The following is an 11,798-nucleotide window of genomic DNA, read 5'->3' as shown; positions in this document are numbered from 1 at the left end:
CCACATTTTAGTAACTACTTCCTTCCTGTCCTCTCCTTCCACATTTTGGTAACTACTTCCTTCCTGTCCTTTGGACTAATGGATATGAGAGTTGCTCTGCTACTTACCCCAGGTTGCCAGACTACCACGTTCATTCTCCTCTACCTTGACCTTGTCTTATGAACAGTCCCTTTGTGACTAAAACCTTCATCTTTCTGTGTGACATCTTTTTCCTGTTGAGACCCTACAGACTATTACATGGTCATAATATGCTACTTACATCTCTCCTTTTTCAGAAGGTAAACCAATACGGTATTGCAAAATTGTATGGGGCAAAAGTGGTATAGATATATTAAAAGTTCCTGTATGTATTATTAATGGTCACACTGTATTCAGATGTATTGAATACATCTGTATTCAAGTTTATTTTTCCAACTCAGGGAGCAACCAGAACAACCATGCTCCAAATTATTTTCCTTTTCAAAGTTGACTTTGTACGCCTTCACTCACCTTTGAATCTGGAGGATGGGGCATGACCAGAGCATCAAGCCAAATGCTCTGCACAACCATTTAATGATGCTTCCACTGGGCGATTTGGAGGTACATTGGCTCTGTTATTGCCACGGGCAAATCTACTGACTGTGCCACAGGGGAAAACTAAGCTGCCAAAATGAGAAATTGTTTTATTGAGCTTTCTAATCTGAAAGTTACTTGGTTATGTAGAATCACTCTTAGACCTGGCTGTATTTTAAAGGCCCTCATTCCCTAGTGAGTAAGGGGTCTGCCGGGCAAGTGAATACTCCTTCTAGGCCACGTTCTGAATTCCCAGACCCCAGAATTCCCCGCCCAGATGGACCTGAGTCCCCTCGCAGAACCTGATAGCCCCCTTCCTTAGTCTAGCTTCCTGAGGACAGATGGTACCCCTGGAGCAGGCACTTCTAGGGGCAAGGAGGGGCCAGCTGAATGCTGGGCAAGAATATCCATGTACATACTTGTGAGACCCCTTAAGATGCAGGACAGAGCCAGCGTGGGAAGAAGAGAGGGGCAGGGGCTGGGGACCAGCTCTCCGATACAGTTATGTTCTGGAGTGTCCTTCTGAGGAAATGACAATTTTAAATTTGAACCTGGGCCTTCTAGGTTGTAATGAAGGCATATATATTTATCAGTTTGTTGGCCTGCTTCCCTGCCTTCCTCCCTCCCTTCCTTCTATCCACGTATTTAATAGATTTTTAAGTCTGCTTTACAACTTAAATTTTTTTTTAGTGGGCTTTTATTTACACTCTTGCTTTGGGCTCTGCAAATACGAGGGTTCAGCCTATGCTTATACACAATTATTTTTCTTGAATTATACAAAAGAATATTTAAGTGTGGCTTCCTGGACCTTAAACGGCCTGGGGATATTTAAATGCTCTAACATGACTTCAATCTATCTGTTCCCGTGCATGCTGACAGCAGCAGGGCAGAAGCTGGTCCCATGGAGCACGCAGTGCTCTAATGTGATACGTTCACATTGTCGGGGTAGTTCAGCAGATGTCCCACCTGTTATGATTCCTAAGTCTCAAAACGCTCCAGTTCCAGGATTTGAAAACAATATAAAATTCATTCTTGATAACCATGTAGGCTACTTAGAGAAATGCTCGTTTTAAATGTTACAGTCTGAAAGCTATTTCTCTAGGTGGAATGAGTGGAGTGCTGACAAACCATTCTTCAAACACACTTTCAAAGTCTGTGAGTTATAAAGCACTGGGTCTTGGGGCTGGGGGTCTGCCTCAAGTCTGAGTATGACCACCTTAGTTTCTCAGTTAGAATCAGAACAGTGGCAATAGCTCATTGTAATCCTACACAGGAGAGGACGTTATAAAATACCCAGAATTCAGAGCACGTGTTCATGATGACCAGCAACACTTCCATTTAGGGTGAGCGAAGACAATGCTTTCTTGAGGTAAGTTAATTAGTGTGTTAGTGTAGAGCAACAGGTGACTCACCTATCTTGAAACGACCCATGTAGTAGATCTGGGTGCTAAGGGCTAGAGATGCCAAGATATGGATTGCGGAGAAGATGATCCAGAACCACAGGTCGTTTTTTCCAAACACCTAGGAGTAAAGATGGAGGTTACCTTCATCCAGGGTTTTCCCCACAGAACTCTGGAAAATCATTCTCTCATGTATGCATAAGGAGTCAAAAACTGAGCTGTGCATGCATTTTGATCCCCCCCCCCAACTTCTGTGAGCTCACAGGGATCACACTGCACAAAAAAGAATGGCTACCTGGCCAAGCAAAAATGGAAGAAGGAGGAAATGGGTGAGGCACCGAACAACAACAGTTAGGGGCAATAGGTCTAAAGCTGGGAGCTAATGCTCTGACAATGACTGCAGACAATGGACATGTGTCCCTGCACATTTAGAAAGCCGCTTCTGCTCTTGTAAGTCTGCCTCTCCCATCAGCTTGAACATCTCTATTCCATTCTCACATGAGTGAGGTCCCAGCTTTACAGTGGAACTCTCCAGGGGTGGTAGTTTTACAGGTGCCTATTACATTATTAGAGGTAAATAGCTAAGTAACTGAATAAAATGCCATGAATTGACTCATGATGGCCATGTGGCAGGAACCAAGGATTGTAATTAATTCAAACCTGTTCCCCTGAGGTCCACCAAACAAACAGCAACAAAACAAAACAAAACAAAAAACAAAAAAACAAAAAAAGCTCCCAAGGGGGCATGTTTGGAAAGCTGGGCTGAAGGCCACGGGGAGGGACGCACCACTCCGAGGACAGTGAGCGTGATGACCACCGCAAAGGAGGCGTAGGCAGCATAGGCGCTGGCATTGATGTCTGGGTGGCGGGTCTGGTAGAGCTTCAGCATGCAGAGGCCGGCGATCATGTACATGAAGGAGGTGTCTGAGGGCGCACAGGGGGAGCCAAAACAATCAGGATCCAGTAGGTGACAGACAATTTCTCTTTAGTCTTGAAAAACCCCCTGCCTTCAGGCCCTAGAATATTTGCTGCCCTCAGTTTGTGTGGAGACCTCCAACATGGCAGCCTCCACAGGCACATTCTCTGGCCAGACCCCACATACTCCACTCACAGAAGAAAAGTATCTGATGATAGGATAAATAATTGACTATCCCCGCTTGGAGGGGTATTTGCGTTTAAATGCTGGTGTTCAACAGCAACAGCAAGAGTCCATACTGGTGACAGTTAGGGCACTGTGACCATGGAAAGAATGCTAGGTGGGTGTGGAAGGTCCTTATCCGCGTCCTGAAACATAACCACATTGATTGTTCAATATATAGCTCATATAATTGATTGCTCATATATAGCTTTACAGCCTAGGGATGGAAACTAGCTAGAAATTAAATGTGGCTTAGTTGTACGACAGTGATGGAAATGCAAACTGGAACAACAAGGCAATGTCCCATATTACTCAAGAGTGTAGCAAAACATTTCAATGTCTGATGGTAACATATTAGTGATGATATAGGGAAATGGGAACTCTCAGGCAGCTAGTGGGAGTAGGAATCAACACTCTGGAGAAACTTGGAAGTTCTTGGTAAGATGGTGACTGGTCCAGGTGACTCCAACATTCTACTTCTAGGTGTCCCAGGGAACCTCTCTCACATGTGCACAAAGAGAAGTATGTTAGGGTGTTCACTGAAGCACTGTCTACAATAGCAACATATTGGCAACATCTAAATGTTGTTCAGTAGAGGAATTGACAAATGTAGTATATTTTTATTACAGAAGATGACAGTCCTTAAAAATGAAAGAACTGGATGCCTTTGATTCAATATTCATGAATCTTGAAAACATTGTTGGACAAAAAAATGTTGCAGAACATAGTTTGATAGGTAAATATTAATTTACTACAAATGTAGTAAAATTATAAAAACTGGACTGATAAAATATCAAATTAGTCAAGCTGTTGCCTCTGAGGACGGAAGAGGGGAATAAGTTTGGAAAACAGTTCAAAGGACTCAACTTTGTCACATTTTCTTTCTTCTTCTTCTTCTTCTTCTTCTTCTTCTTCTTCTTTTTAATTAAATAATCTCCATGCACAACACAGGGCTTGAACTCACGACCCTGACATCAAGCGTTGCATGCTGTACTGACTGAGCCAGCCAGGCGCCCCACAACGTGTTATTTCTTAAAAGGTAGATTTAAGGCAGGTATTTTTAAATGTTGGCATTTGTTCACTCTGAGTGGTGAATGATATTGTTCTCTGTAGTTTTCTCTGTTAAAAGTGTTTCTAAATTAAAAAAAAAAATTAAATGTGGCAGAGAATTTCTGTGGTGTTCTGGGCCCACAGAGGCTAGAGTACAAAGATAAAAATGACTTTTTAAAATTCTTCTCCTTGAGTGTGGAGGTCACTACTACTGGCATCCGTTCTCACCTTTCTCCTTCCTGACAGCATGTTAGTAACTCAACTGCCTCAGCCCCATTTTCAATTCAGAAATGCATGCCTTTTTAGCCTACTGGTTTCAGCAAAGCTAACCCCACCTGTGGTGCGTCGGATGGTTCTCACTGGTCTAAAAGGTGATCTGCCTCCTTTGCCACCATGATTGATGTCCCAACCCAGGCTTGAGCTAACCAGCACCTGGAGAATAATTCTGGAATGGCTCATGACTATTTAAACTATTGAGGCGTGGAAGAATGTTATCTGGGGGGGGGGGGGAGGGGGTTCGCAAAGAAGTTTCCTTGCTCTTTTGTTTGTGTTTTTTTTTTAATTTTTTAAATGTTTTTATTTATTTTTGAGACAGAGAGAGACAGAGCATGAGCAGGGAAGGGGCAGAGAGAGAGGGAGACACAGAATCTGAAGCAGGCTCTAGGCTCTGTGGGGCAGAGAGAGAGGGAGACACAGAATCCGAAGCAGGCTCCAGGCTCTGAGCTGTCAGCACAGAGCCCGACTCGGGGCTCAAACTCACGGACCGTGAGATCATGACCTGAGCGGAAGTCAGACGCTCAACCGACTGAGCCACCCAGGCGCCCCAGAAGTTTCCTTGCTCTTAAATGAAGGCTCGTGGAAACCAGCTTGCTGTAACCACCAGACATCATGAAGTAGATAGAGACAGGAAGCCAGGACTCGCTGTAGCTATTTTTGCCATCATGAGTTTCCTGATAGCCTGAGGATAAAATCAGCCTGCAGGCTCGGCATAACCCAAGGGATTATGGAGAATTGGAGCCAGGGCCACCAGATAAATCAACTGCAATCCCTTTCCACCTTTGGACTTTCAGAAGGTGAGCTGATAATTGTCCTTATTATTTAATCCAGTTGAATTGGGCTTTCTATTATTTTCGACCCAAAGCAGTCTATTTACTAAGTTAGGCCAAATTATACTGAGGAAACTTTCCAGGTGTCTGTTGAATTCTATCTGCCCTGCTGCCTAATACTTAGCCCATTGCCCACCTGCAAATCTAGTCATGGGATCATCATTCACTGTTGAGTGTTTTCTAGTCTGAAAGTGGTCAGAGAGAAAAAATGGTACAACATGTAGAAACCACACCCTGTGGGGAAGTGCCCTTGAATCACTTTAGCTCACATAAAATATTTAATTCTTGCATGCATGACCTTGGTATTTTGTGGACGGTCCCAGGACCGGACTCCCATAACTTAAATTTGTGTGGTTGATGTAAATTCTAATTACCAAATTGGAAGTTGGAGTAATTAGGACAGACATGGTAACAAGCACTGAGCACTCCTTCCATCATCAACGCGATGCCCATAGCATAGAAAACACCAAAGTGTTTAGGAATCCCATAATCCTGAAAAAGGAGAAAGTGTTGTCAATGGAAAGACACCAATCAGTGACAGAACCACAGGATCTGGAAACCCAAGCTTCTGGCCTCCTGTTGTTCATTACACATAACCTATCACCACACCATCAAGCCAGATGTCCCTCCCCTTTGCAGATCCTTCTTGGAACCATGACCCTTCCTAGCTCCCACATCCAATTTACCCTCCCTCTCCTCACCATGGCAAAGATGTCCTTGGCTTCTAGGGCTCTGCGATGGAGAATGTCTCGGCGCAAGACTATCAGCAGGAAGAGGAAGCCCAGGAGCACATGGCCCAGGTTACTGAGAATGTTGTTGAAGGCACTAAAGGAGGAGAAGGAAACCATGAGAGAGTCGAGGTGATCCAAGATATTCAGAGAATGAATGAATGCTTGAATGAGTGAGTATACTCAGCACTCCACGTTTTCTACCTAGACTTTTCATAAGATTTCAGGACTAGCAAATCATCAGAGATCATCTTTAACCTTACTCCTTTAATTTAGAATGCCTAACCTGTGATCACATGCCCATTTCCTCCCTGGGATGCCTGTGTGGCTTCCCCAACACCCACCCAATCTTCTCTTATCCTGACGACACTGGCATGGAATGAATCCCAGGAAACAGAGCTGCTCCAAAGATGGGCAGTTTGGCCAAGTGTTTCAGCTACACCGTGAGAGGGAATTCTCATAGATGGACCCATGCTATGTGTGTCAATATTCAGCTCTGTAATAGTGACGTGTCAGCCGGTCATGGTCAGTTGCTTTATTTCAGGAAACTGAGGCTGGTTCAGTTCTGGAACAAGAAGTCTGTTCTTTCTACTTCACTATGTTCTGGTGGCTAGACCATGGCCTTGGAAGCAGTAGGCCTGGGTTCAGTTCCTGGCATCACTAATAGTTGAGGGACCTTCTGCAAGTTCCTTTGTAAGCCTTAGTGTCTTCATCTGAAGATGGAAGTGATGCTAATCCTACCTATCTTATGAGGTTGTTCAGTGGATTAACATATGAGCAGCTCATGCCCGTGGATGAGTGTCGTCACAGCTAGGACCTGATGTTTTCAAAAATGTCCCTGTCTTCTTCCTAGGAATGTTTCCTGAGGCCCCTATACAGGAATGAAAGGAAGATAACTGGTCTCAACTTTTTGATTTCATCCCTCCTTACCCTTGACTGGGGTAGTAATCCATAGTTGTTTTTAGTATTTTTTTTTAATGTTTATTTATTTATTTTGAGAGAGAGAGATAGAGAGCAAGTGGGGGAGGGGCAGAGAGAGAGAGAGGGAGCCAGAGAATCCCAAGCAGACCCTGCAGCTGTCAGCGCAGAGCCTGACAGGGGGCTTGAACTCCTGAACTGTGAGACCATGACCTGTGCTGAAACCAAGAGTCGAACGATTAACAGACTGTGCCACCCAGGCGCCCCAGTGTTTAGTATTTTTAAAAACTGAAATCACATCTCACAGAAAGGAATCTCTAAATGTCTCATGGGCAACCAGAGGCCAGGGCTCACCTCAGGACGCCCAATGGGTGAGCACAGAGGAAGTTGTAGTAGCAGATGTCCTGATTGCCTGTGACATTCACCACCTGCAAAATCAAGAGCGAGAGGAGCAGATGCAGTTTTTCTCCATCTACTGAGCCCACCCTGAAACCACAAAAGGCAGGCAATGCTCACAGTGATTTACCATATAACCAGTGTTCCTTCTCAGCAGGGGATGGGTCATTGTCTGCTGCCTTTACACAGCACAGGCTAACTAGGACCGTCATGATATGTTCTATTTTCTGGATGCATGTTGGGAGGGTGTGGAGCTATCCCATTCTCTATGTAGGAGTGATAACCACAGGGCATGTGGACAGGAGGAAGCATGTGTTCAGTTTTCCATTTTTCTCACCATCTCTATCATTAAGAACCTTCCTAGACCATAGCACAGCGGTATCTTCTGACAGGGCCCTGGAGTAGTAAGAGAGTATGGAGAGTGGTGCCCAAACCTCATAAAAGTCCTTGTCCTCATCACATAGTGAGTAGGAAACTGGCCAAATTATTAGACCAATGGCTTTCAAACTTAGAAATCTGTACATTAGAATCACTGGGGGTCTAATCAGTAGTGATGCTTGGTTCTACTCTCAGGGACTTGGACCTAATTTGGTGTAGGGTACAGCCTGGACACCAGGATTTCAAGGCTCCTCAGGTGATTTTAATGCACAGCAAAGTGTGGGAATCACTGCATTAGAAACACCATCAGCCCCTTGTGCTTTCTATGTAGGCTTTCTTGCATAAAATAAATGCTAGAGAAGGTCATTATGTGATCTGGACCCAAGGTTCTATGAAGGCACAATGGGGATTCTCAAGGTGTTTTAATTATTATCTTTGTTTATTTGTTTTTACTCTATTTTAGTTATTTTATATTTTCTCAATTTTATTATCTTATTAGCTTTTTAAAAACTTATTACCTTTTTTTAAGAAGCTGTTTGTAGTTTTATAAAAAGTACCCTCAATGAGAGGGCACAGGCTAAATTAAATACCAGGTTTCTTTGTTTTGACTGGAACTTTATTTACTCCGCTCATTACCCCTTGATAATCAGAAGTTCAGTCTGGTAAATAACAGATATAGTTGATAGATATTATGACTGAATGAGCTTACGGTAATGACTTCAGATTGGTAGACAAAATAATACGAGGTCCCAGGCCCCTCTGTGATAAGACAATTGGGAACTAGATTTAAAGATTCATCAAAGATGAAGCAACAGAGATGTCTAATTTGAAGACGAAATCGGAAGTTAATTCTTGGACTGAGATCAAGTTATACAGACTTTTCTCTGCAAGTCATAGCAAAGATCTCTCCCTGCAGCACGAAAGCTGGGATTCCGGGCTTCTGGGCAGTACTCACTGTCTGGTAGGTGATGACCAACTGGATCACAGGCAGTGCATAAAACACAGCAATGGTGATGATGTTCCTAAGCAGCCAGAAAGAACCGGAAATTGTTATTTCCAAATTAACAATGGAATTTTTGCTCAAATTTTTAACATAAGAATCTTCCACTCCGTAACTCTCTAATTAACTTGCAAAAGTAATCAGAAACTGATTATGCAGTTCCCGTTTCTTCAGCTTCCCACTCCTACAAACATTGGTAAAACTGTAAGTGATACCTGCTTCTGTTTTAACCAAATTATTGATGAGGGCCTATTTCTTAGGTTGTTTTAGATTAGATGTTAGATGTTTTCGATTAAAAGTGACCAGAGCACAGGTAACGGGAGATGGATCACATGAAAGGATGTGGCTCTCTTACATAACTCTTACTTCCAAAATGATGGTCCCACTATGAAATTCCATGGGGCCCCCACTGTCCCTTGCTTCCCTCGAATACCTGTATCCAAGTAAAAGGGTGTCCTTCAAGAGAAAAAAATGGAAAGAGCTATCACAGCATCAGCCTGGGATTTCTGAGGGGAGAGGGGTCCCCTGCTAGGCAGCTCAGCCTCTTGGCTTGGAGAGAGGCTGCATCAGGGTCTATTTAGCACTGGCTGTGGTATCATTTCCTTTCAGTGTGGTTCGCAGCTACTCTGAGACGCTGTAGACATCTAGTCCCTGAAATCATTGGCTTTTGTAAGAGCAAGTCTGGGTGAGAAGAGGGAATGGCTTCAGTTTAGCGTGTCCCATGGAAGATAGTGACATGTTATTGTTAGGTTGCCTTTCTGGAAACGGATTGAGTGTGTTCCCTAAACGTATGGGATTCTACTACTATTCTTATGATTCTTTTTAATCACTATGAACACTTTTTTTTCATGCTTTTTATTTTATTATTTTTAATTTTAAAATTTTATTTAAATGCAAGTTAGTTAACATATGGTGTAATAATGATTTCAGGAGTGAAATTTAGTGATTCATCACTTACATCACTTACATATAACACCCATCCCATCAATATAACATATTACCTATAACACTTATCCCAACAAGTGTCCTCCTTAATGCCCATCCCCCCACTTTACTACCATTCTTATTTTTACTTTTATGTATTTAATTTAGGGCTGGCTGCTTTTTGTAGTTTATTTTTGTTTTTCTTATAGAATGTGGCATGAATCCTTGAAGCATCTATATCTTTGCCTCATTAAAATGAAAGGTGTGCCATAAGTGATCATGGCTTTTACTAAGAAAAATTTCATTTTACTTAAGGGAACCATGGTCCTAGTGGCCACCTACTCACCAGAAATAAATTTTATATTTTTTGCTGACAATCCTCCGGTCCTTCCTGGACAGATCTGACAGGTAAAGGAACATCTAAAATATCAAATAAAAAAAGAATGCAAACATGTACTTGGCTTTTTTTTTTTTTGTGGAAGACACACAAAGGAAAGCTTTATAAATTCTCAATCCAATCCATTGCTAGGGATTAAAATTATTTAATAAACTTTTCTTTCAATTTTGTTTTTCCCAGAATACCCTAATACACACCCTAGTATTTTCTCTGAAAGAGTAAGAATTGGCTGATGTAGAAAAACCTATTGGGAGTCTCAACTGCTTCTTACATCTCAGGAACTGGTTTTGCCATTTTTGGAGATGTCCACTGTGTGGTTCTTGAATTATACGATTGAAACTGTGCAGTCCACTTTCATATCCCTTACTGGATACAACACAATATAATAAATATATGCCAAAAAGAAATGAGCTTTATTCCTGAGGGATGATAGGTACAGAAACAGAGAGTTTTCCCAGGTATACCCCTCATGAATCTTTTCTTTCATCTGGTGGATCCACTTCAGACCCTGAGTATTTTTTTTAAAGTTTTATTTATTTAAGTGATCTCTACATCCAACGTGGGGCTTGAACTTACAATCCAGAGATCAAGAGTCACATGAATTACTGACTGAGCCAGCCAGGTGCCCCCAGACCCTGAGTGTTTTAATGCGCTGCTCTCCTTAATTCTCTCACCTTCTTCCTCCGGAAAGAAATGCTGATTAGCAGGGTATTGCTTTTAGTCTGTAGTTATATTTTATCTAAAAAGCCCTCAGGGAAATATGGTTTCCCTTGAAGGGAAAAAATAAAGGAAACTGAGACCTTTGCTGAAGGTGTATTTGACTGTTGAACATTCTGCCCTTGCCAAGAGTACGGCCAGGCAGAGGTACCTTGGTCCGGATGATGTTCTTATCACTCTCAATGTCTGGCATGGTGTCGAAGTCACTCTCCTCCACAGAGCTGTCCGTGTCCGACTGGCATGGCTGCCCACCATCAGAGGAGGACATCTGCCTGCCAGGACTGGAGCTTGACTCCTCTGAAAGAGAGAAAACTCATCTGCCTTCCAAAGCTAGGAAGAACCCATGCAGTCCATCCCTCTCTGCAAAAAGCAGTGCTGACTCATTCTTGAAGATGTTGTGTTGGTAAAAACGAACTCCTTACCCACAACACATGTTCTTTCTCTTAATTCCTCCTCAATGGACTTCTACTTTGCCGCTTCTCCTATTTTTATATTTAAATTGTCTATTTCTAGGGCTGAATGCATATTAAGAACATAAAGGCAACTGCTCTGTTAACTACTTGGATGCAAAAAATAAGATTATGCTTATATGTCATGTTTCATATTTTACAATATGAACATAAATATATAAACATACACATGCACAGTTATGTATAGCATCGACCACAGACCCGTGTAAGCACACGCATATCCAGCAGCTATACATTGCTCGTGGGTAAAGTATTTGTACACTGAAACCCCCCACATGCCGCATCTATGATTATATAATGAGAACAACACTCTCAGGAAGAAGAATCCTTGTGTTCTCATGAATGTTTCCCAGAGCAGATGGGAATTTGTGCAGCTTGATGAGCACATGAGCTGAGCCTACCTTCTGTTTTATTGCTTCTGTTCAGTTAGTTAAAAAAAAAAAAAATCCTGTTCTTGCAGAGCTAGAAATAAGTAGCCCGCATGAAACCCACATGCTTCTCAAAGTTACAGTACACCAGAGTAGGAAGAAGGACTCCAGCCCATCTCCCTGACATATTAAGCAAACCATTCACAGACCCACAGGAATTCTGTCTCTTTCAGGCCACGCAATGAACACTGAGGGG

The 11,798-nt window shown here is 42.6% G+C and overlaps 1 protein-coding gene across 5 annotated transcripts in view; it reads right to left on the bottom strand.

The window, feature by feature from the left end:
- The window catches only part of SIDT1 (SID1 transmembrane family member 1), a 111,891-nt gene that overhangs the window by 11,607 nt on the left and 88,486 nt on the right, over positions 1–11,798 (bottom strand). For all 5 annotated transcript variants that reach the window (XM_040484530.1, XM_040484531.1, XM_040484532.1 and 2 more), the window contains 8 exons: positions 10,856–11,001; positions 9,937–10,010; positions 8,622–8,688; positions 7,247–7,320; positions 5,948–6,071; positions 5,621–5,738; positions 2,740–2,876; positions 1,965–2,073 (listed from right to left, as the gene is read on the bottom strand). In XM_040484530.1, coding sequence (XP_040340464.1) covers positions 1,965–2,073; positions 2,740–2,876; positions 5,621–5,738; positions 5,948–6,071; positions 7,247–7,320; positions 8,622–8,688; positions 9,937–10,010; positions 10,856–11,001 — 849 coding nt within the window. The remainder of the gene's footprint in view (positions 1–1,964; positions 2,074–2,739; positions 2,877–5,620; positions 5,739–5,947; positions 6,072–7,246; positions 7,321–8,621; positions 8,689–9,936; positions 10,011–10,855; positions 11,002–11,798) is intronic.

Source organism: Herpailurus yagouaroundi, unplaced genomic scaffold (genome assembly GCF_014898765.1).
Source record: "Herpailurus yagouaroundi ecotype Mexico unplaced genomic scaffold, PumYag 162, whole genome shotgun sequence".
Lineage (NCBI taxonomy): Eukaryota > Metazoa > Chordata > Mammalia > Carnivora > Felidae > Herpailurus > Herpailurus yagouaroundi.
This window is presented reverse-complemented; position numbering and strand designations above follow the sequence as displayed.